This window comes from Anguilla anguilla, chromosome 4 (genome assembly GCF_013347855.1).
Source record: "Anguilla anguilla isolate fAngAng1 chromosome 4, fAngAng1.pri, whole genome shotgun sequence".
Taxonomy (NCBI): domain Eukaryota; kingdom Metazoa; phylum Chordata; class Actinopteri; order Anguilliformes; family Anguillidae; genus Anguilla; species Anguilla anguilla.
In genome coordinates, this window is record NC_049204.1 from 55,591,306 (window position 1) to 55,615,425 (window position 24,120).

At 46.0% G+C, this 24,120-nt stretch overlaps 1 protein-coding gene across 5 annotated transcripts in view; it reads left to right on the top strand.

Annotated features, from left to right (window-relative positions):
- Window positions 1–22,287, top strand: part of osbpl9 (oxysterol binding protein-like 9) — a 37,580-nt gene extending 15,293 nt beyond the window's left edge. For 2 of the 5 annotated variants that reach the window (XM_035413857.1, XM_035413862.1), the window contains 20 exons: window positions 4,713–4,808; window positions 6,467–6,514; window positions 6,990–7,019; window positions 7,108–7,158; window positions 7,660–7,698; window positions 9,453–9,546; window positions 10,544–10,648; window positions 12,657–12,816; window positions 13,648–13,760; window positions 15,136–15,254; window positions 16,006–16,091; window positions 16,240–16,501; window positions 16,957–17,041; window positions 17,149–17,259; window positions 17,881–17,944; window positions 18,050–18,190; window positions 18,376–18,454; window positions 18,613–18,704; window positions 19,945–20,080; window positions 20,440–22,287. In XM_035413857.1, the coding sequence (XP_035269748.1) occupies window positions 4,713–4,808; window positions 6,467–6,514; window positions 6,990–7,019; window positions 7,108–7,158; window positions 7,660–7,698; window positions 9,453–9,546; window positions 10,544–10,648; window positions 12,657–12,816; window positions 13,648–13,760; window positions 15,136–15,254; window positions 16,006–16,091; window positions 16,240–16,501; window positions 16,957–17,041; window positions 17,149–17,259; window positions 17,881–17,944; window positions 18,050–18,190; window positions 18,376–18,454; window positions 18,613–18,704; window positions 19,945–20,080; window positions 20,440–20,514 (1,986 nt within the window). In that variant the 3' untranslated portion in view covers window positions 20,515–22,287. The remainder of the gene's footprint in view (window positions 1–4,712; window positions 4,809–6,466; window positions 6,515–6,989; window positions 7,020–7,107; window positions 7,159–7,659; window positions 7,699–9,452; window positions 9,547–10,543; window positions 10,649–12,656; window positions 12,817–13,647; window positions 13,761–15,135; window positions 15,255–16,005; window positions 16,092–16,239; window positions 16,502–16,956; window positions 17,042–17,148; window positions 17,260–17,880; window positions 17,945–18,049; window positions 18,191–18,375; window positions 18,455–18,612; window positions 18,705–19,944; window positions 20,081–20,439) is intronic. The other 3 variants (XM_035413858.1, XM_035413860.1, XM_035413861.1) reach the window with 3 other exon arrangements.
- Window positions 22,288–24,120: the final 1,833 nt, after the last annotated feature.

Here is a 24,120-nt window from a genome sequence, read left to right on the forward strand (position 1 = left end):
TCAGGGACGACCTTTGAGGGACGTTTTGTGGGACGCATGCGCAGGTGGTGCCAGCTAAAATGTGTCTGCGGAAGTGAGTTGCGCCGTGGGTCTGGACAGGTTACGTGCTTGTTTCTGCACATACTAATGTTAATCAAGTAAACACATTTCCAGTGGTAACATGAGACTAGCCATATCCTCAGATTACGAAGCATTGGGCTGTATTCATGAGAAAACACTGTGCGTAAACATTGGCACACAAGCAACTTACCGTGACATGAGTTGTGGTAACGTCCAAATAGATGAGGAGAGCTGCTTTTGTTTGTTAACACCCGGGTAAGCTTTTACAAAGCAAATAGTCGACCGTACAGACAAATTTAGTCTGTGCTCACTATAAATGCCTGTGACCATGTAGCTGTTTCTTTTCCATTAATCACATTAGGAATCAGAAGATTGTCAGTTGTCAACACAGCAAGCAAATTAGCTGGACACATTTAACATTAAGCACTGAACTAACTTAAAAAGTCAAACATGTTGATGAGTAAAATTAATGTCTTAAATAAGCATTAAACACTATTATAAATGCCTATGGTTTCCATAAAATGACACTACATGTAGAGTAGATGGTTTTAAACACCATCTAGTGTCCCACCATCTAATTTCCAAATCTGAAGCCCTCTCTTTGACCTCCCTGGGTACCAGCCCTCTTGTTTTCTCTTTGGATGACTCACATGGTTTGTCATAGCAACTGAGAAGCGGCGTGACTGTAACAGCTGTTACTTTTATGCAGACGGGGACGTCAGATTTTTTGGTCACCTAGCGTCCATTTCCCGCTAGAACACACTCTGTAAAACCGTACTAACTTCTCAACAACAGATAAAGTTTTTTTAAATGATGCCTTATACCTGAAAATGACTTCCGGAACACATTTCAGGCCGCTCAAAGTTTGTTTTGAAGTATTTCCTGCACTGCTCCGTTCCTTTGGGAGGCTGAATTGCACAGGTACAAACCTGAAATTGTACATTTAGTTGACTGTTTTATCATTTATCAAGCATTACACATACATTTGTGAAATGAGAAAATCTTTTTACAAGACGTGACTCCTTCATCTTTAGGAACAGTTGCCTGTTATAGAAGCTGAGACTGAGACTCTGGAGATAGTTGGCTTTTCACTACAGAATTACATAAAAAACATTTTTTTTTTTTTTTTTAAAGTTTAAAGTTAAAAACCAAATAGTTTTAATATTTGTTTTACTGCTGAGACGTGTCACAAGGTGACAGTGCCTGTTCACTTCGTCCATGGATTCTGACACCTGTCCGAAACCCAACTTTACTAGAGATGGAGCGGAACAAAAATGATGCTTTCCTGCAATGCGCAAGACGCATCTTTAATGCGACAGTGCATTTAACTGAACCGGCTGCGGCTGTGCTCATTTACATAACCAGTCTCCGTAGATACCCTGCTAAACTGAACGCATGCGGCGGTGCAGAATTTTGCGGCACTGACGGTAATTTGCGGCATGCTTGGTAAATATGGCCCGGAAAGTGTTGTGCTTCTGGTCAAGAGAACTCAAGCCAGCTTGTTGTTCGCAACTACCTGATAAACCTATTGCCACATTTTAATTTTCTGAATTTTTTCCGGCTGTCTCTCTTCCAGTGCTTCACAGAAACAACAGTCACAAATAAGTGGCACACAGACTCGTTGGCTGCAGGATTGAGTGATTGTATTGGCCTCTGTAATACTAAATACCAATATTAAAAATATAGCCTACTAAATACTAAAAAAAAAAAAAAAAAAAATGAGAGGAAGTCATCTTTTAAACCTTGTTTTGTAGTGTGATCATAGATCCTAAGTTTTTAACCTTATTTTGTGGTGTGGTTATTGTGCCTAAATTTCATGTCCTTTTTTATCATCCAATCGTAACCGCAGTAGCTCCACCAGAACACTGTGTACAGGGAGGAGAGCAGCTAAAGGCTGTGTGCTTGTGCTGTGTCATGTTAGCAGGTGCTACGCCGCGCGGCGGATGCACTGAATTTATTCAGCGCCGTCTCCGCTTTCCCCTGCCTGCCCCTGCACATCCTCCCCACGCTAAGCCACCCATCGGGGTGTCCCGCCGCGGCGTAGCTCAGAACAGACCCGCCTCAGATACGCACGTACACAGTGTTCAGGCTTAACACCGTTTAAAACAACAGCCTCCTTCATCATGATCTCAGATCCCGACGCATTGATTTGATTTGCAGTGCCCGGGAAGAAGCAAAGCAATTCAATCAGGAGTTCCTGCTTCCTTTTGCTCGCTGCCTGGAATAAATTGAAATGGCTGCTGTCAACATGTACGTTTGCTGGCGAACTCCTACATGAACATGGCCATGTACCTTGAGAGGAAGTAGCTACCGTTAAAACAAAACTTGACTACAACAGCAAGAACTGCTGCTAACTACTGCTGTGATGGTGGCTGTTGTCTACAGTGCCTGGCTAGCTGTGGCATATCAATCTATTTGTACCAGACCTTTTGAGTACAACCGGTAAAGTGAAGGCACTTTCTTTGGCTGTATTTACTTTTGTTCCTCATAATGTGGTTTTAATGGTGCAGCGATGCTGATTAGATTTGTTTGTTCCTTTCAGAAAAGTACATTAGAGGACCTTGATTTGAACTCTTCTCACTCATTCATTGCAATAGATGCACCTAACTGCTTGTGAAATTAAAGAGCTGCACCAGTCTGTTTTCTGTACTTGATTACAAAGTAATTAAAGATGATTGCCTTGGTTTGTTTTGAGTGTTACTCATCTGACTGGCCAGCCAAGGCAAGGTAAATTCTGGCTCGGTTAGAGCTGTTTTATTTTGCTCATTGACTCTTAATTCGGTTGGATGCGTGGATGGGTGTTTGTCGGCTGGCCGTGCGCTTGGCCCGCCTGTTTACCTGGCGGATGCAGGTTTCCATGCAAAGCTGCACCTTTGATCCCAGCGCTCGCATTCTTCGGGACTGGGAGGAAACCCAGACTTTGGTCTCTGCGGTCATTACTTCCTGCTTTAACTTCAGAGCGCTGCTCGCTTCAGAGCCCATGGCTGTTTCTGATGGCTTTTCTTCACCTTCCCTTGAGGCACGCTCCAGCGTCGGCAGGGCCCTCTTCTCAAGCTTCGCAACAGCCAGGGACCGCAGGGAGTTACAGAGAGGGGAGTTTCATCTGCTGTTCACATCCATTTTGGACTCTGTGTGTGTTCTGAATAGTGCTACATTGTTTTCTTGTTGTTGTGTGGAAATAGTTTGTGGATGTTTGAGGTAACTAGTGCTTTTGAGAAGGATTTTGGTTTAAGTTACTTCAGATAGATTGTGTCCGAAAGCAAGTCCATGCAATGTCGTGGTGGTTTGAAAATGTATCTAGGATGTATGTAGAATATTGGACCACATTTGTTTGTATGCGTACATGTGTATGAGTGTTTCTGCGTTGTGGTAAATGTGGCAGTTTGAGTAAATTAATTCAACCTACTGCACTTCCTGTTGGGTTGGATCTGTGTACGCAGTGTGGCATAATGGGTATGGAACTGGTCTTGTAACCTAAAAGGTCACAGGTTCAATTCCTGGGTAGGCCACTGCCGTTGTACCCTTGAGCAAGGTGCCTAACCTGCATTGCTTCAGTATATATCCAGCTGTATAAATGGATGCAATGTAAATGCTATGTAAAAGTTGTGTAAGTTGCTTTGGATAAGTGCGTCTGCTAAATGCCTGTATTGTAATGTAATGAATCGACTCTGTCCAAAACGATGACACTCCTCAGACCTCCCTGCGACCCTTTTGGCAGCACCGCTGCGTGTGCACGTGTTTTAGCGCCTGTACTGTGAGTTTCAGCCGTTCCCTGCTAACAGATTTACCCCATTCTGTTCTTCGTTAAACTGGGTCAAGGACATGGCCGCTTTCAGATGGGTGACCAGGCAAAGCCTTGGGCACTGATTATGAGCAGGGCTGGGTCAGCTGTTCAGTTAACATGTCACAAACACGGTGGCGCTGGACACATCTCGCATACTGTTAGCGGTCGCGTTGACCGCACTGACACTCCCTTTCCAAATTGATTGCAAAACAGGGTAAATGGTTCTGAAGAAATTCGAGTTCCTGTTACGCTCTTTGCGCTCACCTCTTGCACAAATGGTTGTTTTATTTTGATGAAATTGTCGTTCTGGTCGCTTGCTGATGGTAAATTGCAGGCCTGGCACACCTGAAATTGAGGATGCTAGTTTCTATTTACAGAGTTGAACTGTGCTATAAGTCACGACTCGGCACTGGGATTTTGGCGAGACTAATACTGATTTGATGACGCACAGTTTGTACAAAATGGAGCTATGTTGCTTGGGTACTGTGTACCAGGGGAATTTAATGTAATTTCAGAGTTTTCAGGTGCTGGGTGATAATGCAGCAGTGTGGTGAATAGCTAAGACATTTGACTGGATTTGTGGAAATGAGTTTCTGAGTGGGCTCTGCAGTGGTCTACCCTGCTGGACTTGTGCTGAGTACAGTGGGTAGGCCATGTCCAGCACCCAGGCCATGTCATTCCCCTCTCAGTGGGGGTTTTTCTTCTGTGGGACAGCACACAACTGGCCAGAGCGGAAGCGTCCTGGTCTGTAGGATATCCCTTATTCCAGCTCTCTGTGATGACTCTGATTATACGCCTGCTTGGTATTCCAATGAGAAATGGAAAGTAAACAAATGAATAAATGGAAATCTTTCTCTCTGTGTTTCAGGAGGCAGAAACGGGGCTTGTTCCCAGCGTTCAAGATTTCGACAAGAAACTTGCTGAGGCTGACGCCTACTTGCAGATTCTGATTGACCAATTAAAAGTAAGTGCTTAGTTACTGTTTGCAGCTTTGTTGTTAGTTCCACTTATCATCCCTGTGAAAAACATCTGTGTTACATCTCGATAAACCAGGCCTTGGCTTAGTTTACAGGAGCTCCTTTTCAGATTTGTATCGGCTTCAGGAATACGCATCAATCTAGCTGAGCGGCCGCTAACATTAGCGATAACTTTCACACTGTACCCAAATATGAGGGTCTGAAGAGATACTTTCCTTACCCTTGAGGATACTGTATATCCACCAACATCCAATGACAGAGACGGAAACACCCAAATAAGCATGTGGATGTGTGTTCCCTGTTTTAAGCATTACCTGCAAAGAAGAACAAATTTCTTAATCAAACTGGGACATTTAACTCCTCAAAAAAAGTTTGGAAATTTGTGTTTGGTCGATCATATCTCTGTTGTTACTGTATTATTAGCATTGTATCTTATATCATTGGAAAGCCTGTTCATTTCCCTTTACAATGATGTACCATTTGTAAGGATCAGGAACAAACAAGACATGTTGGTAATTTTACGCTTTATTCATTGAACAAACAGTCAGGAGCCTCAGTAGCGGGTGGAAGAACCATACGCAGCCACAACAGCCGGGCACCTCCTCCTCATGCTGGTCACCAGCCTGGTCATGCATTGCTGTCACGCGCAGGTCAGCCAACGGGGTTGAATGGAATGGCCTGCCAACAGCCCAGACCTCAGCCCAACTGAACACTTGTGGGATCAGCTCGGGCGTGCTGTACGTGCTAGTGAGCAACGCAACCACGTTGGCTGACCTGTGACAAATCCTGGTTGAGGAATGGAATGCCATCCCACAGCAACGCGTGACCAGGCTGGTGACCAGCATGAGGAGGAGGTGCCAGGCTGTTGTGGCTGTGTATGGTTCTTCCACCCGCTACTGAGGCTCCTGACTGTTTGTTCAATGAATAAAGCGTAAAATTACCAATATGTCTTGTTTGTTCCTTGTTACTGATAGAGAGTTCAATCATCCAATCCCCCAAACAACTCAAAACAACGGAGTCAATACCAACAGGAGAATACACTGTTTGACATTGGCAGGGAAATTTGCCACATTTCACTTGGGACCCCACCCACATAATCAGCTGTGCTGCTCATCCCACAAATGCATGATCCTTACAAATGGGACATCGTTGTACAGTAACAACAGAGATATGATCGACCAAACACAAATTTCCAAACTTTTTTTGAGGACTTTACTAGTGATATTCTTTTACCATTGAAGGTACCATCATGTCTTTTGAGAGTCCACTACCTGGCAACCTGTCGTAAATGTCTTTGAACAATTGTAGCCGATGATCTATAATTGTATCATCCGCTAAGTTTCACACTTACGCCTGTACCTTTTGTTATAGTAGGCTGTTTATATCTCAGATTGCAAATGTGAAATGGCTATTAGACCCAACTTTTTGCTCACAGATCAATGTTCACAGCAATGATTCCATCCTGGGCCTGAACCAAAATGTCCATTATCAGATCATGTCTCAGTCATTCCCGAATCGGAAGACCCAGCCTGTATATTTAGCTCTGGCTCTGATGTCATAACATCTCCTGCTCTGAACATTTCTCTGTATCTCTCTCTCTCCAACTCTCCCTTCCTTTTCCTTTCTTCCTCTGTCAATCTTACAGCTTTTTGATGAGAAACTTAAGGACTGCAAAGAAGATGAGTCGCGCAGAGTAAGTGGTCCTCTCCTCTCCATGAGATACAGGAGACGTTTTTATCACTGAAAATAAAGGTTAATTGGTAGTATTACAGCTGTGAAATGGTAACGGAGGTTGACGTTACTCTTTACTATAGTGCAGTGTGAGCTGCAGCAGTACAGCAGGTGATGAGGGAGGTGGGCATTGTGGGATTGTTGTGAATGTTCTCTGATTGGTGGGACATGTTTGTGTGGTCTCTAGTGTTTCAGAGAACAAAGCTGTGAGAGGTTCATTGTTCTATAGCCAATGTTTAATGAACAGTGGGGCTGAAGTGGTTGATCGAGGGTGTTTCAGTTCATCAAGAGCCTGTAGAATAGGTGTTTTTAGTCAGATCGGCATGCACCTGCTCCAGATAGAACACGCTCCGTGTGAACAAACAAATGAAGTAATTTGAGTTTAACCTCTGAATGTCCTAGTTCTTATGTGTTCTTTAATTTTTTTTCTTTTGCAGAAAATTGAGAATCTGAAGGAAACGACCTGTGTGAGTTTGATGTACAGTACATTTGCTTCATGTAAGACTTTGTGTGAAGGATTTTGTGTTCACTGAGATGTTTTCTTTCCCCCCCCAGAGTATGGTAGAATCAATCAAGCACTGTATTGTACTGCTGCAGATTGCCAAGGTAAAGACCTTATTTCATTCATTTGCTTGCATGTTGGTGTTTTCTCGCACCTTGCTCATTAAAACACAGAATAGTACTTTGTTTCTGAACAAATGGTTCTTAGCCTCAGCACCCTTTCCTGCCTGTGTCCAATAATTGTCCAAGTTGTTTCTTGGAGTCAGTTTGTCACATGCCTCCAGGGTCCCTTCTTAGCTGTTGAGGAGTGGGTCTCACACATGCACTCAAGAATCCAGGAGCCTAAAATATACTTCCTGTGTCAAAGTTCATCAGCATTAGCCCAAACCGCCGTTTCACACCTCCTGTCAAAAATGTATTTTAAAAACCAGAAACGGTTTGAGACTGTTAGACCGGTGGAAATGTTATCAACAATTGTAAAATTTAACGGTTAATTTATGAAGCAGATAGTAAGACTGAACATCTTGTTTTCCCCCAAGTTATGTCACTACCTTTCATTAACAGATGCATCTTTTCACACAAATGTTTTCTTTTCAAAATTTGAAGGATCAAAGTAACGAACAGCAACACGCAAACGGACTGATAGTAAGTCTTAGCGTTCTCTGAACATAAAAATCACGAAATCAGTAAAAACCTCCATCCTCTTTTCCAACTAATTTTTCCTTGAAAAAAAATCAGTCGTTTTGCAAAAATCTATCCTTGTCTTGTGATTGCCATTGTATAATTACATTTTTTTTCTTCTTTTCACACCTCTTTCCTTTTCTTCAGTTGGTGGAGGAGTCTGTTCTGTAATCTCTGTTGCACTTAGCAACAAGATACTGCAGGTGCTTGGTTTTGCCCCACCTGTCACCCAGGTGTAAATATCAGGTGTAAGGGGTTAAAATTCTACTAATGGGGAGAAGTGAGGCTGTTAAGTGCAGCTGAAAGTATTGCTGCTCTTAAATTGCTTGTATAGTGTTGTTGAAAAGTTTTTTAGTTCCTTATTATGGCTGTAAGGGCACCACCTTTTTAGAAGGTTAAAATGTCACCAGCAGCGCACTACCCCCCCACCACCATCAAATTCCTGAACACGGATTTGGTCAGTGTTAATATCGACGGGTGTTGAGCTCGCAGTGACTAATGGGCGTGTTACCATCTGGTCCAGTAATTAGACTGGAAACTCATTCTGTCTCAGCAGTCTCTTAATGTGGCTCTGAGGAACTCCAGAACACTTAATCTGCAGAAACTCACCCTTAACGGCCGAATACTGAAGACATACAGACATTTAGTCAGATAATGCAAATTAGAAAGAAGTCAGGACAGTGCAGAAGGGTCCCTTTAAATAATCGCTGAATATTTTACCTGCTTGGCCAACTAAGCCAACTGAAATGTTTAGATTCATATTTATATGTATTCCATGCATGACTGATATCTTCAGACCCATGGCTCTCCAGCTGTAGCTGAATCCCTCTCCTTAGTGCACAGTGCATCCATCCATCATGCCTGAGAGAGACCACACCTCCTCTTCCAACTCAACCAAGCCTCAAAAGTCCTTAGAACTGTCCCACACTGCCCATTTTCCAGCAGCTATGGGAAATACAGTATAACAAAACAAAAGCAAGCCTTTCCATTTCTCACTAAACTTCTCATCGGAGAATTTCTCTCCCTTGCTGCATGCCTTTCTCTCTCTCTCTGTATGTTTTTCCTTGGGCACTGACTGTGGTGGGAGGTGTACCTCAGTCTGCCTCAAAGGGCTGTGGGATTATCCGGCCCTGCGCGTTCTGCGCGCTTGCGGCTGCTCGGTCTCTGGCCTCCTCTCACCACGCTGTCACTCCTGCTTTTTGGTGTGCCGTGTAATTGGAATGTGAGAGTCTGGTCAGGTGCTCTTCTCTTTGCCGTCCCTCATGGAGGCTGAGTTACACTGTGCAGTCCTTCTGATGGATTTACTGAGAACACTACAGAGAACAGAAAAGCAGAACCACCATTACAAGTGTTTGACGAGAGGGCATGGCCGTGTGTTCCGTTGAGCTGAGCAGCGGTGGTGCTTTTTGTTCCCCCTGTTTTTGTGTCACTTTAGAGGTAATTGTAGTATTGTTAGCTTGAGGAATGAGGAAGCAGGTACTTCCCTGTGGGAAACACTGGGCTCTGCTCAGTTCTTCTGTTGTGCTGGCAGCAGTTTTATATTTCATTTTGTTCTTTTGTTCGTACAGTAGCGCTTACTCCACCTTAGTTTGGGAGCCATGTTCACATTCACTCTTGTAGGGGTGCAGCGTGGAGGCAGAACTCCCATCAGGCCGTGCGCCTGCCTCCCCCCGTGTCCCCTCTCTATTTTCAGCGCGCTCTTTTTGTCCCCTCTGCAGAGCACTATCAATCCGGTGGATGGGATTTTTCAGCCCAACCCCCTGGAGTCCACTGTAGTCAGCACCATGCCCACCCAGTCCACCCTCCCCACAGGTATGAGCTCCAGTCAGGCTGCTAACAGAACCTTCACTCCCCCCCCCTTGCCTCCGCTACCCGTTCGTGACCTATATGCCGTCTGTCCCAATGCCGGCTTGAGATGATGGGACTCTCAATGAGATTAAAAATCAGTCAAAACGTCATTTGAAATTAAGTTGAAAATGGGTTGAGCAGCCATGGAAGAATCTGGTGCAAACGGTTTTGGTTTTTTTCATGCCCTGTCACAGCCTTTCGTTTCACTGTGTTATCCCTTAATGAGAGGGAGTAATGGTCATGCCACTTTGTGATTGGATAATCGTAACCATGGCTAGGGGGTAGAGCAGCAGCATCCCGCCTGCTGCAACCTGCCTATCTCACTCTGCCGTCTGATCAGCTTAGCGTTTGTGACGCTAATTCGGTGTGTAAATCTGTGTCATCTGACATGTGACTAAGCATCATGGACAGCCTGACACTTTCGTACAGATTTACAGAGAGGGAATGAACTGGGGTTACTGAGAGAACGCAGCCAGACAGTCAGCCAGTTTTTTTCACAAAATATGTTTAAAACATGTTTGTTTTTCTAAATGTGTCCAGATGTTAAGCCCATATTATATAATTGCTGCGTTGGGAAGCTGCATTTTAAATGTATTTTAATGTGACTGATAAAAGAAAGGCTGCTAGTTATTACTGGCTGAAAGTTGATCTTCAGTGCTGGTTCTGAATACTTAATATGTGATGCTGGATCACCTTTCTACTTCCCCTCTGTGTCCTTCTTACAGCGTTTATGGGTAACTAGACTCTGCAATGCAGGACAATCAATATAAATAGCCTCTGAGCGGTGTGTCGGATGGTAGCCCTTTCTGTCGGCTTCCTGTTGCTGCGGATAATGGGATACTATTCTATCCGTTGCTCTAAAACTCTGTTATGGCTTTATCCCATCCCTAACTCTGTTAGGCTGTTCTCCTCGTTTTGTAGCGCAGTAGACGGTGATCTCTCCGTGTCTCCCCGTGTGCAGATAACGCTCAGACATGCAAGGCGGAGCAAAGGCCGTCCTCTCTGCCTGTGGGTCCTGTAACCACGGTGGTGAGCAACCTGCAGACCCCCACGCCCAACAGCACAGGTAGCTGCGCCTGCGCTCCTGTACCCCGTGCCTGCGTTCGGACCTGTGACTCTGCTTTTTTTACGTGAATGTGTGTTGCTGAAAAATGATTCGTTACAATTTGCAGTTTGGTATTTTGCAGACGCTCTTATCCAGAGCAACTTACAAAGTAGCACAGTGTCAGGAGTGAACAGTCAACACTGGCAGGATCAATGATTAACATCCAACTATAGTTATATATAGTGCGTTGACAGAAAAGAATATACTACAGAAACACACGCTTAGTACAAAGCAAAAGGCAAAGTATACATCCAACTTATTACAAAGCTTGCTAGCTTTGTATAATTGGATTGAATTATAGTATCGTTGTAATGTCATGCAGAAATTATTGCAAAAAAGTTATAATGCTGTAATATGAAGACTCTTTCTGGTTTACATGTTAAAATAATCTTACAGTTCGCTTCAAGCTACATTTGGTTTTGCAAAATCAATATACATGTTTTATTTTAAAAATATGTATTTTTAATTAAAAATGGAGGCCAATAGCCATTTGTGGTGAGCTTCATTCTGGGCGTTGAAAGCATTGCTGTATTTATCATTCATGAGTGGTTAGTGTGTATTAGATAAATTAAATTAGAAGAAAGACTGAATTAATTCCAAATGACGGATAGCTTATGTATAATTTAATTGGATATGGCTGTAATATTGTCTGGGGTTTGTTCTCTCCTTGCTTGCATAATCAACAGTAATAAATAAAGAGTGGTAGTATCTGAGAGAGGAAAGCTGAGGGTAAAGAGCAGCGCCCCAAGTGTACTCTCTCTCTTCAGTCATTAGGAATCCTGAAGCTGTTAGGGTGTACGCCCTCTCCGTTTTTGCTGAAGTACTGTAAATAAAAGTGCTTTAGTTTGCAGTAAGGAAACGTGCAGCAGCGAATGTGGCGATACAGGAGGGGAAGAGCAGGGACATGAAACGGGTAAGAGACAGGAATGAGACCTTTACAGTTCAGATGGCGAGGGGAAGCTGAACAAAGCAGGCCAGGTCCTAGTGTGCCTCTCCAGTGTAGGAGGGTGAGTGTGTGATTTCCCTCTCACGTCTGAACAGTAGTGTGCCTCTCCAGTGTAGGAGGGTGAGTGTGTGATTTCCCTCTAACTTATGAACAGTATTGTGGCGCTTCAGTGTAGGAGGGTGAGTGTGTGATTTCCCTCTAACTTATGAACAGTATTGTGGCGCTTCAGTGTAGGAGGGTGAGTGTGTGATTTCCCTCTCACTACTGAACAGTAGAATGGCTCTCCAGTGTAGGAGGGTGAGTGTGTGATTTCCCTCTCACGTCTGAACAGTAGTGTGCCTCTCCAGTGTAGGAGGGTGAGTGTGTGATTTCCCTCTAACTTATGAACAGTATTGTGGCGCTTCAGTGTAGGAGGGTGAGTGTGTGATTTCCCTCAAACTTATGAACAGTATTGTGGCGCTTCAGTGTAGGAGGGTGAGTGTGTGATTTCCCTCTCACTACTGAACAGTAGTGTGGCTCTCCAGTGTAGGAGGGTGAGTGTGTGATTTCCCTCTCACTACTGAACAGTAGAATGGCTTTCCAGTGTAGGAGGGTGAGTGTGTGATTTCCCTCTCTCTTCTGAACAGTAGCGTGGCTCACCAGTGTAGGAGGGTGGGTGTGTGATTTCCCTCTCACATATGAAAAGTAGTGTGGCTGTCCAGTGTAGGAGGGTGTGATTTCCCTCTCACTTCTGAACAGCACTAATGTGAAAGGAAGTGAAATCAATGGAGCAGTGCTGAGGCTGCAGGTTGAAATCAGTATATCAGTATAAATTCAGTACGGGTCCCTTATCTCCGTAAGATTTAGCTCAGTGCTGCTTTGCTGGCAGCTTCAACCAAAGCAGTATTGATAAAACAGTCATGCACAGCATGAAATATACAATATGGAACTGCTATGGCGTATTGTGTGACAGCGCTGCATGTGTCAGCAGAAGGGTGATGTTAATGTGGGGTACTGAAGAGGCTCTCTGCGCGTGTGTTTCAGGAAGCGGGCCCTCGGGGCCCAGCAGCAGCGTTACCTCTCCCAGCCACATAAACCTGTCGTCCAACACCGTGCCCGACTTCTCCTACTCCAGCAGCGAGGACGAGTTCTACGATGCCGACGAGTTCTACCAGAGCAGCACGTCTCCCAAGCACGGCATGGAGTGAGTCGCGCCGTCCCGTCCCCCCCCCCCCCCCGGACGCTAGGGGGCGGGGCCTCTGCCTCCGCCCACGCCCGATTCGGTGGTTGATATTTTTGTGCTGTGTGGAACTTTGTATGGATTTTTTTTTTTTTTTTAACCATACTTTAGCAAGCATTTAAAAGTATTTGTCGAGTTGTAAATCAAGTCAAATGCTGCAGTGGTGCTGTAAGTGTTTGGGAATGTGAAGTGATATTTTATACAATGCTTGTGTGAAGATTAATGGATGAACGGTGCATTGTGTACAGTTTCAATTTTGTCTGAATTTAGGAAGTTGCATGTCTTTGAGCACCTGAACACTCAAGTCTAAAAGTCCTCTGTATATCTGCACTTTCCTTTGCTCTGAGTAATTAGGCTCATTTTAGACATTGATAGTTAGCATGAATGTAATTATTTGTTTGTTTAAACGGTACTTCTTCATGGGCTAAATTTCAGGCCTCCCTCCCTCAGCAGTGTCCCAGACTCATGTCTTCAGTGGTTTAACAGTGGATCAGCTTGTTTTATGGGATCGCTTACTGATTCGATTGGTTGCTTTTTTCAGTTAGTTTTTGTTGCAGAATCACATTCCAGTGGCGTGCAGGCAAAGTCAGATCATTATCATGGAGGACGCTCTTAAGTGTCAAGTTAAAAACTTGATCAGGAAATGGCACAGAGATACAGAGGAACGAGGGGCCAGCTCCCATACAGAGACAGTGTGATTGAGTTTGAGGGCTTTAGCCTCGTGCTGTGATAACGGGTCTGATAAGCCAGCCTCCCTCTCTGCCTCCCTCCCTCCCTCCCTCCCTCCCTCTTCAGTTCCTCCAGGACTGCGGCTGCCGTACCTCACACTGGCGCTGACGCTGCCCTCAAACGGCCAGACACCAACGACTCCCTCAACTCCTCCATGTCCAACGGCACCACCGATGCAGGTACTGTCCATACAGCACCCACACACAACACATGCACAAACCGCACACACACCATTCAACACCCCACACATGCGCACACACGCCACACGCACACACCATTCAACACCCCACACATGCGCACACACACGCCACACGCACACACCATTCCACACCCTGTACATGCACACGTGTGTGCACACATACAACACTCATACACACACACACACACCATTCCACACCCCACACACACACACACACACACACACCGCACATGCACACACAACGCACACTCCATTCCACACGCCACGTAGCACACGCACACACCATTCCACACCCCGCACTTGCACACGTGCACACACATGTACACCACTAAACACGCACATACCAGAACATGCACACGTGTGCACACACACACGTGCACCACACACATCTCACCTGCTCTCACATATACACCAACACATAATCCAGCGCTCTTATAGCATAAGCCACATGCATTTGTTTTTTCTCACACACCTCTTCGCGGTGTCCTGGCTCACTCGTAAAGGTCACAGGGAAGAGGAACTGGGCTGGTTCATGTCCACAGTCACAGCAGCTCCTCTGTGTGAAATGGTATCACTTCAGGTTTCTTTGGAAAGGGGACGTTTCGTGTAAAAGTCCTGCTTCGCTCGGTGCTTTACGTTTGCGCATGAAATACTTCCACTGAAAATGCAATGCCATAACCACACTGGCTGCTATTGGTCACATTTTTTAACTGTTTGTGACCAATCACAAATTTGAATAATTCACAAAGCATTTACCGAGAGGTAAGCAACTGCTTTGAGATTTTTTGTAATAAGAGCTGATAGCTGATTTCATTTTCAGCTGATTGAGTCCCTTTTGTTGTTGAATGGTTAAGTGTGAGTTATCAGCGTTAATATGGCTTTTAGCGTAGCGTACCCTCCCTGGCGCATTTCAGATGTGCTGTTCACACTAGAGTATCACGCCTGGGAATGTGGGCACCAGCACTACCCCTGCAGTGACTGCCTGTGTTAGCGGACGCTGTTTGTCTACTTTGAAGGCCCCATAATTTGTGCTCTACTCGACTATATTTTGTGAATCGTTCTTGCTACCAGCTTTTACAATAATGAAAATGCATCAGTGTCATGTAGGAACAAACAAAGGTCTGGTTTCTTTATCCACTTGATTTACTCCATGCTGTATGTAGTAGTCTTATACGTGCCGGTGGGAGTTTTTGAAGTGTGCAGACTGTGGGCTGATTAGGATAGGGAGACGCATTACACAATCGTCTGTGTGTGCAGTACACACACGAGCCCTGGCACATGATCCTGAGCTCACGTGTGTTGGTCTCACCTGCGTTTGCCCTCGTCACCGACGCCCACTCTGCCGCTGTTCTCAGACCAGTTTGACAGCCACGATGACCGCGACGACGACGGCGAGGGCGAGTCGGTGGAGGAGCACAAGAGCGTCATCATGCACCTGCTGTCCCAGGTGCGCCTGGGCATGGACCTCACCAAGGTAAGCTCCCCCTCCGCACCCCTGCACACTGAGCCTGCACCCCTGCCCGCCTCCGACCTCACCATGGTAACCCCCATCCGCTGTCCTCCGCACTGACCTCGTACCCCTGCCCATCTCTGACCTCACCATGGTAACCCCCTCCACACTGACCCTGCACCCCTGCCCATCTCTGACCTCACCATGGTAACCCCGTCCACACTGACCCTGCACCCCTGCCCATCTCTGACCTCACCATGGTAACCCCGTCCACACTGACCCTGCACCCCTGCCCACCTCTGACCTCACCATGGTAACCCCCTCCACACTGACCTCGCACCCCTGCCTATCTCTGACCTCACCATGGTTACCCCCTCCACACTGACCCTGCACCCCTGCCCACCTCTGACCTCACCATGGTAACCCCCTCCACACTGACCCTGCACCCCTGCCCACCTCTGACCTCACCATGGTAACCCCCTCCACACTGACCCTGCACCCCTGCCCACCTCTGACCTCACCATGGTAACCCCCTCCACACTGACCCTGCACCCCTGCCCACCTCTGACCTTACCAGCCGGAGGTGCTTCTGTTTAGCTTTGCATTTCCTATCTTAATTATATAGATTATTATCAGTATACCCGTAACTGAATGTATGTGAATATGGTACGGTGTTAGATGCACTCGGTCACCTTCATCTTGCCTTTCTTGCTTGTCTCCTGCCCGGTTTGTGTCCTTATATCCTCACCTGTTTTCCGTTTGATCTCGGCCTCAGGTGGTCCTGCCTACGTTCATCTTGGAGAGGAGGTCACTGTTGGAGATGTACGCTGACTTCTTCGCCCACCCGGATTTGTTCGTTAGGTACGGTTTCCATTTTAAGACTAAGATGTTTTTGCTTCTTCATTCTGTATCTCACGTACAGAGAATACTGATGTTGGTTGAGGAATATTAAGAAGCAATAGATGCTACTGTTGCTCTTGTTTGACGGACCCCGTTCTGTCTACCCCAGCATCGCGGACCAGCCGGAGCCCAGGGAGCGCATGGTGCAGGTGGTGAAGTGGTACCTGTCGGCCTTTCACGCGGGTCGGAAAGGGTCCGTGGCCAAGAAGCCCTACAACCCCATCCTGGGAGAGGTGTTCTTCTGCCACTGGGACCTGCCGGCAGAGTCCGAGGAGACGAGCGCAGCGGGGAGTGCAGCGGTGAACACAGCGGGGAGTGCAGCGGTGAACACAGCAGTGAGCGCAGCGGTGAACACAGCGGTGAACACAACGGTGAGCGCATCGGTGAACACAGCGGTGAGCGCAGCGGTTAGTGCAATGGTGAGTGCAGCGATGAGAGTAGTGGTGAGCACAGCGGTCAGTGCAGCGGTGAGTGCAGCGATGAGAGTAGTGGTGAGCACAGCGGTCAGTGCAGCGGTGAGTGCAGCGATGAGCGCAGCGGTGAACACAGCAGTGAGTGCAGCGATGAGCGCAGCGGTGAACACAGCAGTGAGTGCAGCGGTGAACACAGCGGTGAGTACAGCGATGAGAGTAGTGGTGAGTGCAGCGGTGAGTGCAGTGGTGAGTGCAGCGATGAGAGTAGTGGTGAGTGCAGCGGTGAGCGCAGCGATGAGAGTAGCGGTGAGCGCACAGGCCCAGGAGGGTGGGGGAAACACCCAGCTGTCAGCGCGAGAGTAAAAACCCTAAAAACCCAGCAGCCTCAATCAGTCTGTCTCCCTCCCCCTCAGGAGCCGGTGTCAGAGGGCCCGGTGCCCTGGTGTGGGAAGGGCAGCGTGTCCTTCGTAGCAGAGCAGGTCTCGCATCACCCCCCAAGTAAGTGTTCTCCCCCCCCCACCGCCCCAAAAATTCGCGCTTCGCTCCGTCAGCACAGTGCTGTTCACTCACCATAAGCCCTGCCGTCTCTCTCCCTCCTCTGCCAGTATCCGCCTTCTACGCAGAGTGCTTCAGTAAAAAGATCCAGTTCAATGCCCACATCTGGACCAAGTCGAAGTTCTTGGGCATGTCTATTGGGGTCCATAATATCGGCCAGGGTAAGAGACCACCTTGTTTCCTTTTTTTTGCAATTCAGTTACCTTTCATTGAATGCAAAGAAAATATTTTTAAGTCATAAAATGTTCTGACCATATTTAATTACTTCTAAGGCAGTGCATGAGGATGTAGGCTGTAAGCTGTAAGCTGGAACTTGGTTGCTCACTGCCCAGCAGTTTAGTTTCTTGGTGGGTTTCCCTGATTTCCGCTGTGCTGGTCTAGGCCAGCTCTACCCACGTGTGGCTGGTGCCGACCTGCTCATGAGCTGACTGCACTGTCAGTGGAGCCGGAAAGCTGTTTAGCTTCCGTCAGCAACAGTGCTAAACCCTGAGAAACGCATGCAAATAAATCAGAGTAAATTAGCAGATGTAATGGAGCTGCCTTGGGGCAGGGAATCTGTAGACTGTCGGGGGGGGGGCGTCCGCTCATCCTGATCAGGGCACACAGGGCTGTAGTGCAGTGGAGTGCAGTAATAAAACATGCTGCACTGGTTTCAGCTCTACAGTGCTGAAGCAGCACTCCTCCTCCTCCTCCTGAGAGCGTTGGGTAGTCATGGAGATCCCCCCTCCCCCTCCCCGGGTGTTCCTGAGCTCTGAGACTCTCTGTGCCTGTTTCCCCTGCAGGCTGCGTGTCCTGCCTGGAGCACGACGAGCACTACATCCTCACCTTCCCCAACGGCTATGGCAGGTAGGTTCCTCCTCCTCTATCGCTCCACCTGACCGGCAGGCCGTGGGATCGGAAAGGGAGGTGCAGTGACGTCCGTGTGTTCCGCCTTCTCCCCCCCCCCCCCAGGTCAATCCTCACCGTCCCGTGGGTGGAGCTGGGCGGGGAGTGCAACATCTCCTGCTCCAAGTCGGGCTACAGCGCCACCATCACATTCCACACCAAGCCCTTCTACGGCGGGAGGAAGCACAGGATAACGGCGGACATTTTGTAGGTGTCACTCTGCCGAAACATTGCTCGCGAGGTCGTTTCTGTTTAACGTCTCAACGGTTGTTTTTTTTTTTTTTTTTGCGCTCTTGTTAAAATCAGTCGTATTGTAATCAGCATGTTAGCTGAATGAATTTGTGCCCTGTGTTCGGAATTGTGACGATGCAACGCGTTTGCCTGTTTGGCAGTGCTCCCAATGACAAGAAGTCCTTCTGCTCCATCGAGGGAGAGTGGAACGGAGTGATGTACGCCAAATGGGCGTCAGGGGTGAGCTCAGGGCTTTAGAGCCTCTCTACTGTCTTTACCTCTGGCATAAGGTCCACATAATGAACTGCTGTAAAAGTAACAAAAATGAAGTGTAAACTCTAGTTTGGACCGTACTTGAAAATGTGAAGGAAAACATTAAGGCTCATTTCTGTGTGCAGGAGAATTCCTTGTTCATCGACACAAAGAAACTGGGCATCGTGAAGAAGAGGGTGAGGAAGCTGGAGGACCAGCTGGACTATGAATCTCGCCGGTGAGGATGTGTCTTGGCATTACAGGGCTTTGCAGTCAGTGGCTGAAAGAGGTCTGATTTAACTCTGTTTAGTCCTACTTCTCTCTGGAATTTGTCTGAAGAGGGTAATTGGCCGTTGTTTGATTGTGAATCGATCCCTGCTCTCTTCCAGTAACTGCCTCCCTGCTCAGCTTTGGGAACATTCAGAAATGCTCAACAACAAAGTCAAATAAAGGCCAGCCAAGGGCAGTTCTATTCCGCATGAATATAATGAGAGGTGTACTAAAACTAATGAGCAAAGCAAATCGTTTAGAGTCTAATATAAATCATACATTGGTTCAGATATCATTTTATGTATTTATTGATTTGCACAAATGAGCCGCTTTGGTATTAAACATACGGAGTGAAAAGGACTGCTTGAGAGTCAGTTCATACTTTCTGTAACTGCTGGTGTTCAAGCATAATCAGAATTATACATTTCTGTTCATTTTAAGACCTTGGTTTTTTTTTTTTTTGTTACCATGGCTAATTCCGATTGCATACAATGCACTAGGTTCAGCATCACTATGAAGATTCATACAGTCCTGTATTTTTTAAGGTTTTGGGCCTGTTAAGCCCACATCTGAAACAAAAACAGCCAGATGTTGGGACTGCTCTGATGTGGCTGATAGATGTTGGGACTGCTCTGATGTGGCTGATAGATATTGGGACCAACCTGTTGTGACTGTTAGATTTTGGAACTGCCCTGTTGTGGCTATTAGATGTTGGGACTGCCCTGATGTGGCTGATAGATGTTGGGACTGCCCTGATGTGGCTGATAGATATTGGGACTCCCCTGATGTGGCTGATAGATGTTGGGACTCCCCTGATGTGGCTGATAGATGTTGGGACTCCCCTGATGTGGCTGATAGATGTTGGGACTCCCCTGATGTGGCTGATAGATGTTGGGACTCCCCTGATGTGGCTGATAGATGTTGGGACTCCCCTGATGTGGCTGATAGATGTTGGGACTCCCCTGATGTGGCTGATAGATGTTGGGACTCCCCTGATGTGGCTGATAGATATTGGGACTCCCCTGATGTGGCTGATAGATGTTGGGACTCCCCTGATGTGGCTGATAGATGTTGGGACTCCCCTGATGTGGCTGATAGATGTTGGGACTCCCCTGATCTGGCTGTTAAAGGCTGCAGGTTGTCTTTAGTCTCTGCTGTGGAGCTGTCACCATGGCCGCTCACTGCCTCCCTCTCCATCCCTGTCTCAGGCTGTGGAAGGATGTCACCACTAACCTGAAGCTCAGAGACATTGACGCAGCCACAGATGCAAAGCACCGCTTGGAGGAGAAGCAGAGGGCCGAGGCTCGGGAGAGGAAGGAGAACGAGGTCCAGTGGGAGACCAGGGTAAGGACAGGCACATCAAGTTAACAACATTTGCATAACATTAACATTTCGCAATAGTATATCACTCTCGCTGATGTTGTTGCAACCTCAAAGGATGATTTTGGGAGAAGGGAATCTGTGGGTCCTCTGTGCTTAATTAGGGTCAATTGATGTAGATTACTGGGGAGGGGCAATGTGATGATTGACTGGCAGGTAAGCTCTATCGCCCTCTTGCTGAGGGATGACTGAATTGCAGGTGAGAACTTGACTCTGTGTCCCTAGTAAGGTATGCGTGTATAGGTATAGGAACAGCATGAGCGTGAATGTGGGGCAGTTTCGTGTGGTTGAGTAAGCAGTGACTGTGTGTCTGATCCCCGCAGCTGTTCCACGAGGACGGGGAGTGCTGGGTGTACGATGAGCCCCTACTGAAGAGAACGGCAGCACAACGGCACTGAGCATCGCCGAGGACCCCCGGATGCGACACAACAGAGTCTTAATAAGAACTCCTTTACAGACCACTTCTCATCCAAGCCTTTCGATGACCGCTACTAGAATATGTACTCGGCTCTGCATTTTCAAAATAATAAAAAAAAAACTTCTCTAAAAAAAAAAAAACTTCTCCAATATAGTGTTCCGCCGACCCCTCATCCACCACCACCACCTCCACCTCCCCCCCACCCCCCCTTCGGAAACGAGCAAAATAAAAACCGGAGCGGGAGCTCCTCACCAACACGGACAAGCGCCCGCGGCCTCGCGGGGGGGGGGGCGTCCTGAGGGGCTGTTCTTTTCCCCCACAGAGGGGGGGGCGGCGGTGTTTAGATGGAACAAACCTTGAAAACGACAGCGTTCTGTATCTCAGGGAAACCGGGGACTGAGGAATGAAGGCTGGAGCCGCGGGAGTTCGAAGGCCTTATTGGTGGAACCAGAGGGGGGCGGGGGGACAACCTGGCTTGCCTACAGCTTGTTACGGCTGTACATATAAATATATATTTATATATATTATATATATTATTCTTTTGTTCGGTTTCATTATTTTTTTTTTTTCTTTCTTTCTGGCAATAGTAACTGCTGAAGGATATGAATTCACCAGTCACACATCAGGAAGCTTTGTCCCCGTCACTGGGACAGATTGTCCCGTATGTAAACTGGACCTCCCTTTTTCCCCCGTTCAGTCCCAACAGTAATTTCACACGTATGCTGAAGAGAAGCAGAAGACCTGCGCTGGCGAGGTCGACACTATCGAAACACACTCAGCAGTGACAGACGCTGTTCTATTTTCCCACCACCCTTGAGGAACGCAGGCTGTGTGCTCGTGAGCGTGTAGCTGCACAGGGACATCGGAAAGGCTAGGTTTATAGGATCCGGCTTGGTTTGATTCATGAACTGACCTTTTCCGTAGAATTACTGTTTTACGCCATCTAAGCCCGTTGGAAAGCATAGTGGCCTGCAATTTGCCTTCCCGACTTTTGCAGGCTTAGCCAGTGCTTATCCTCAATGGTTAGGACATGCTAATGCTACTGCCTGGGACCTTGAAATTAAAAAAAATTATATATATAAATGTATATTATATATAGTTTTTTGTAACCTCCATGAATCACAATAGCCCTTAATGTCCTTGTGCTGCTCTTCTGGGAGACGTTGCTGAATTGAACCCCATGAGGGGAAAATGGGCTGAACGGTGTGTACAGTTAGCGGGGTGACAAACCTTTTCATCTGAAGGCTTTGGTTCCGTCAGCTCTCTCATTAAATTAGATTATAATCCAGAACTCTAATGTTTAATGAGCTGAAAGGTGCCAAAGTCCTGTACTGGGGAGGATCAGTTGGTTTTATGAGAAGCGGCAATACTCTTTGGTAGTCTTTTAGTGCCGATTACATCTTGGGCACAGAATCTTATAATGAAGACCCAAAAACGATTACCTATTTTGAATCAAATGTTATGAATAGCCAAGCTGGATTTTTCCCCTTCATTTCAGTCTTACATAGGCAATCTATCTTTTCTTGTAATGGAATGGGCAGAGATTGTGAACTAAAGCCATTATATTTTCTTTTTCATGTTGTTTTTTGTAAATGAATATTAAATTGAGGCCTTGCCATTCATTTCAATATCACTTGCTTGGAAAGAGCAGTCAAAATGTATTTTTTATTTTGCATTCTCTTCAAATCATAACCATTGATTGTATCAGATTCTCATGTTCATTGATGCGAAATATTAAACCTCCATAAATTTGTGTTCTGAGTTTGTCTTGTTTAGCACTTTAACAAAACAGTGAGACCATTATACAATATGACTGATGTTTACTTTAAAGGTTATCTTTCATTTATATTTACCCCCCACTCTCACGTCTGCATGCTTCTGCTTGGGCAAATGTGTGGGCCACTGAAATTTAAAGTATTTTTTAAAGTACTCTGCTGTATTGTTAAGACTGCTGCTGGTTCATCCAGTTATGGCGCTGGTCTCATTCTAGTGTATGGATAGGACCCATAGAGCATACATGTAGGAGGGTAGGAGGGGCCAGGCAGGGAAGTAGGCGGGTATTTTTGAAGCAGAAGTCACAAATCTGTAAATGGTTTCTCAAATCTGTAGAATGGATTTGCAAATCTGTAAATGGTTTCATAAATCTGTAGAATGGATTTACAAATCTATAAATGGTTTCATAAATCTGTAGAATGGATTTGCAAATCTGTAAATGGTTTCGCAGCCTAGAAAGTAGCGGGAAATAGCCTCTACTGCGCATGTTGAGTGCAAAAGAGCTTTACTGCCCATTTAATTCAACATAGAAAACCAAGAGGATTGAACAACCAAAGAAAACTTCATCAGTCAGTTTTTTGTGATCATAAATTTCATTATGTGGGGCAGTTTGTGATACGATGGTTGCTTTAGTCCAGACGTTTTGGTACGTATTTATTAAAATGTACATATTTTATTACATATTACATATTTTTACAATCTGTTTTTCATTTGAAACGTAATCATCAATCAGGTTTCAGAGTATCATTGGGGAAGTCTCGTTTCATGTTCTCTCTAATGGGAGCTCCAAAGTATTCCCCTCAGCATGAGCAGTACAGGCGTCCCTCTGGGACCTCACAAGTTTAGGTTAGCTCAGTGGTTTCCAGACTCGTTCCTGGACCCCCCCTGTGCACACTGGCTTTCATTCCAACCCCAATCACAATCCCATAAGTTTAACAAACTGCAATGTTTTTCTTAATTAGGTGCTTTTCATGTTCAGAGGGATTATTTACCCTCTGAAGTCATATTCCCATGTAGATATTGTGCTACACTGCAAACAATTAAAAAGATGTGACTTTTTTGATCAAACAAAAGATAGGGGTAAATAAATAGGCTCCTAATTAGGTTGTTGGACATGTTTAATATCTTTCATAATTCTTTCCTTAAACTTATTAATACGATGCAGGTTTGACTCATCACTTTCCTTGTCATTGGATTCTTCATTATCTTCCAGATGGCCAGGTAGGAGCCTTTTGATTTATCTTTAATTTGAAGTTTTACTTCTTGGTGCAGTTGTTTGCAATATAACACAATAAGCACAATATGAACATGGGAATTTAATTCGTTATGGCATTCATAACTGTTTCTGACTGTTAAATAATAATCCCTCTAAACGTGAAAATCACCAAATTAATAAAAAAATAACAGCTTGTCAAAATTCTGTGATTGTGACTGATTGGAACGAAAACCAGCATACACTGGGGGCTCCAGGACCAAGTTTGGGAACCCCTGGGTTAGTTAAATGAATGTCTGTGATGGGGCCTCACGGTCTGCGATCAAGTCGCGTCTCATCGTACTTTAGCGACCCCTGCTGGTCGATCAGGTGCTGAAACGTCATCCTGTTAAACTGCACGCAAAAACACAGCAATAGTTACACCTGCCATCATATGCGTACTACTGGAGTAAAGGCTTTAACCTTTCGGGTACTGACATGATATTAAAATACTTACAATTGATTAGCTTCTCGGGTGTGTGTTGTAACATACAGGTTTATTTATATCACATTAAACACAAAAAACAATTATAGCATAAAGTAAATGAAAATAGATAGACA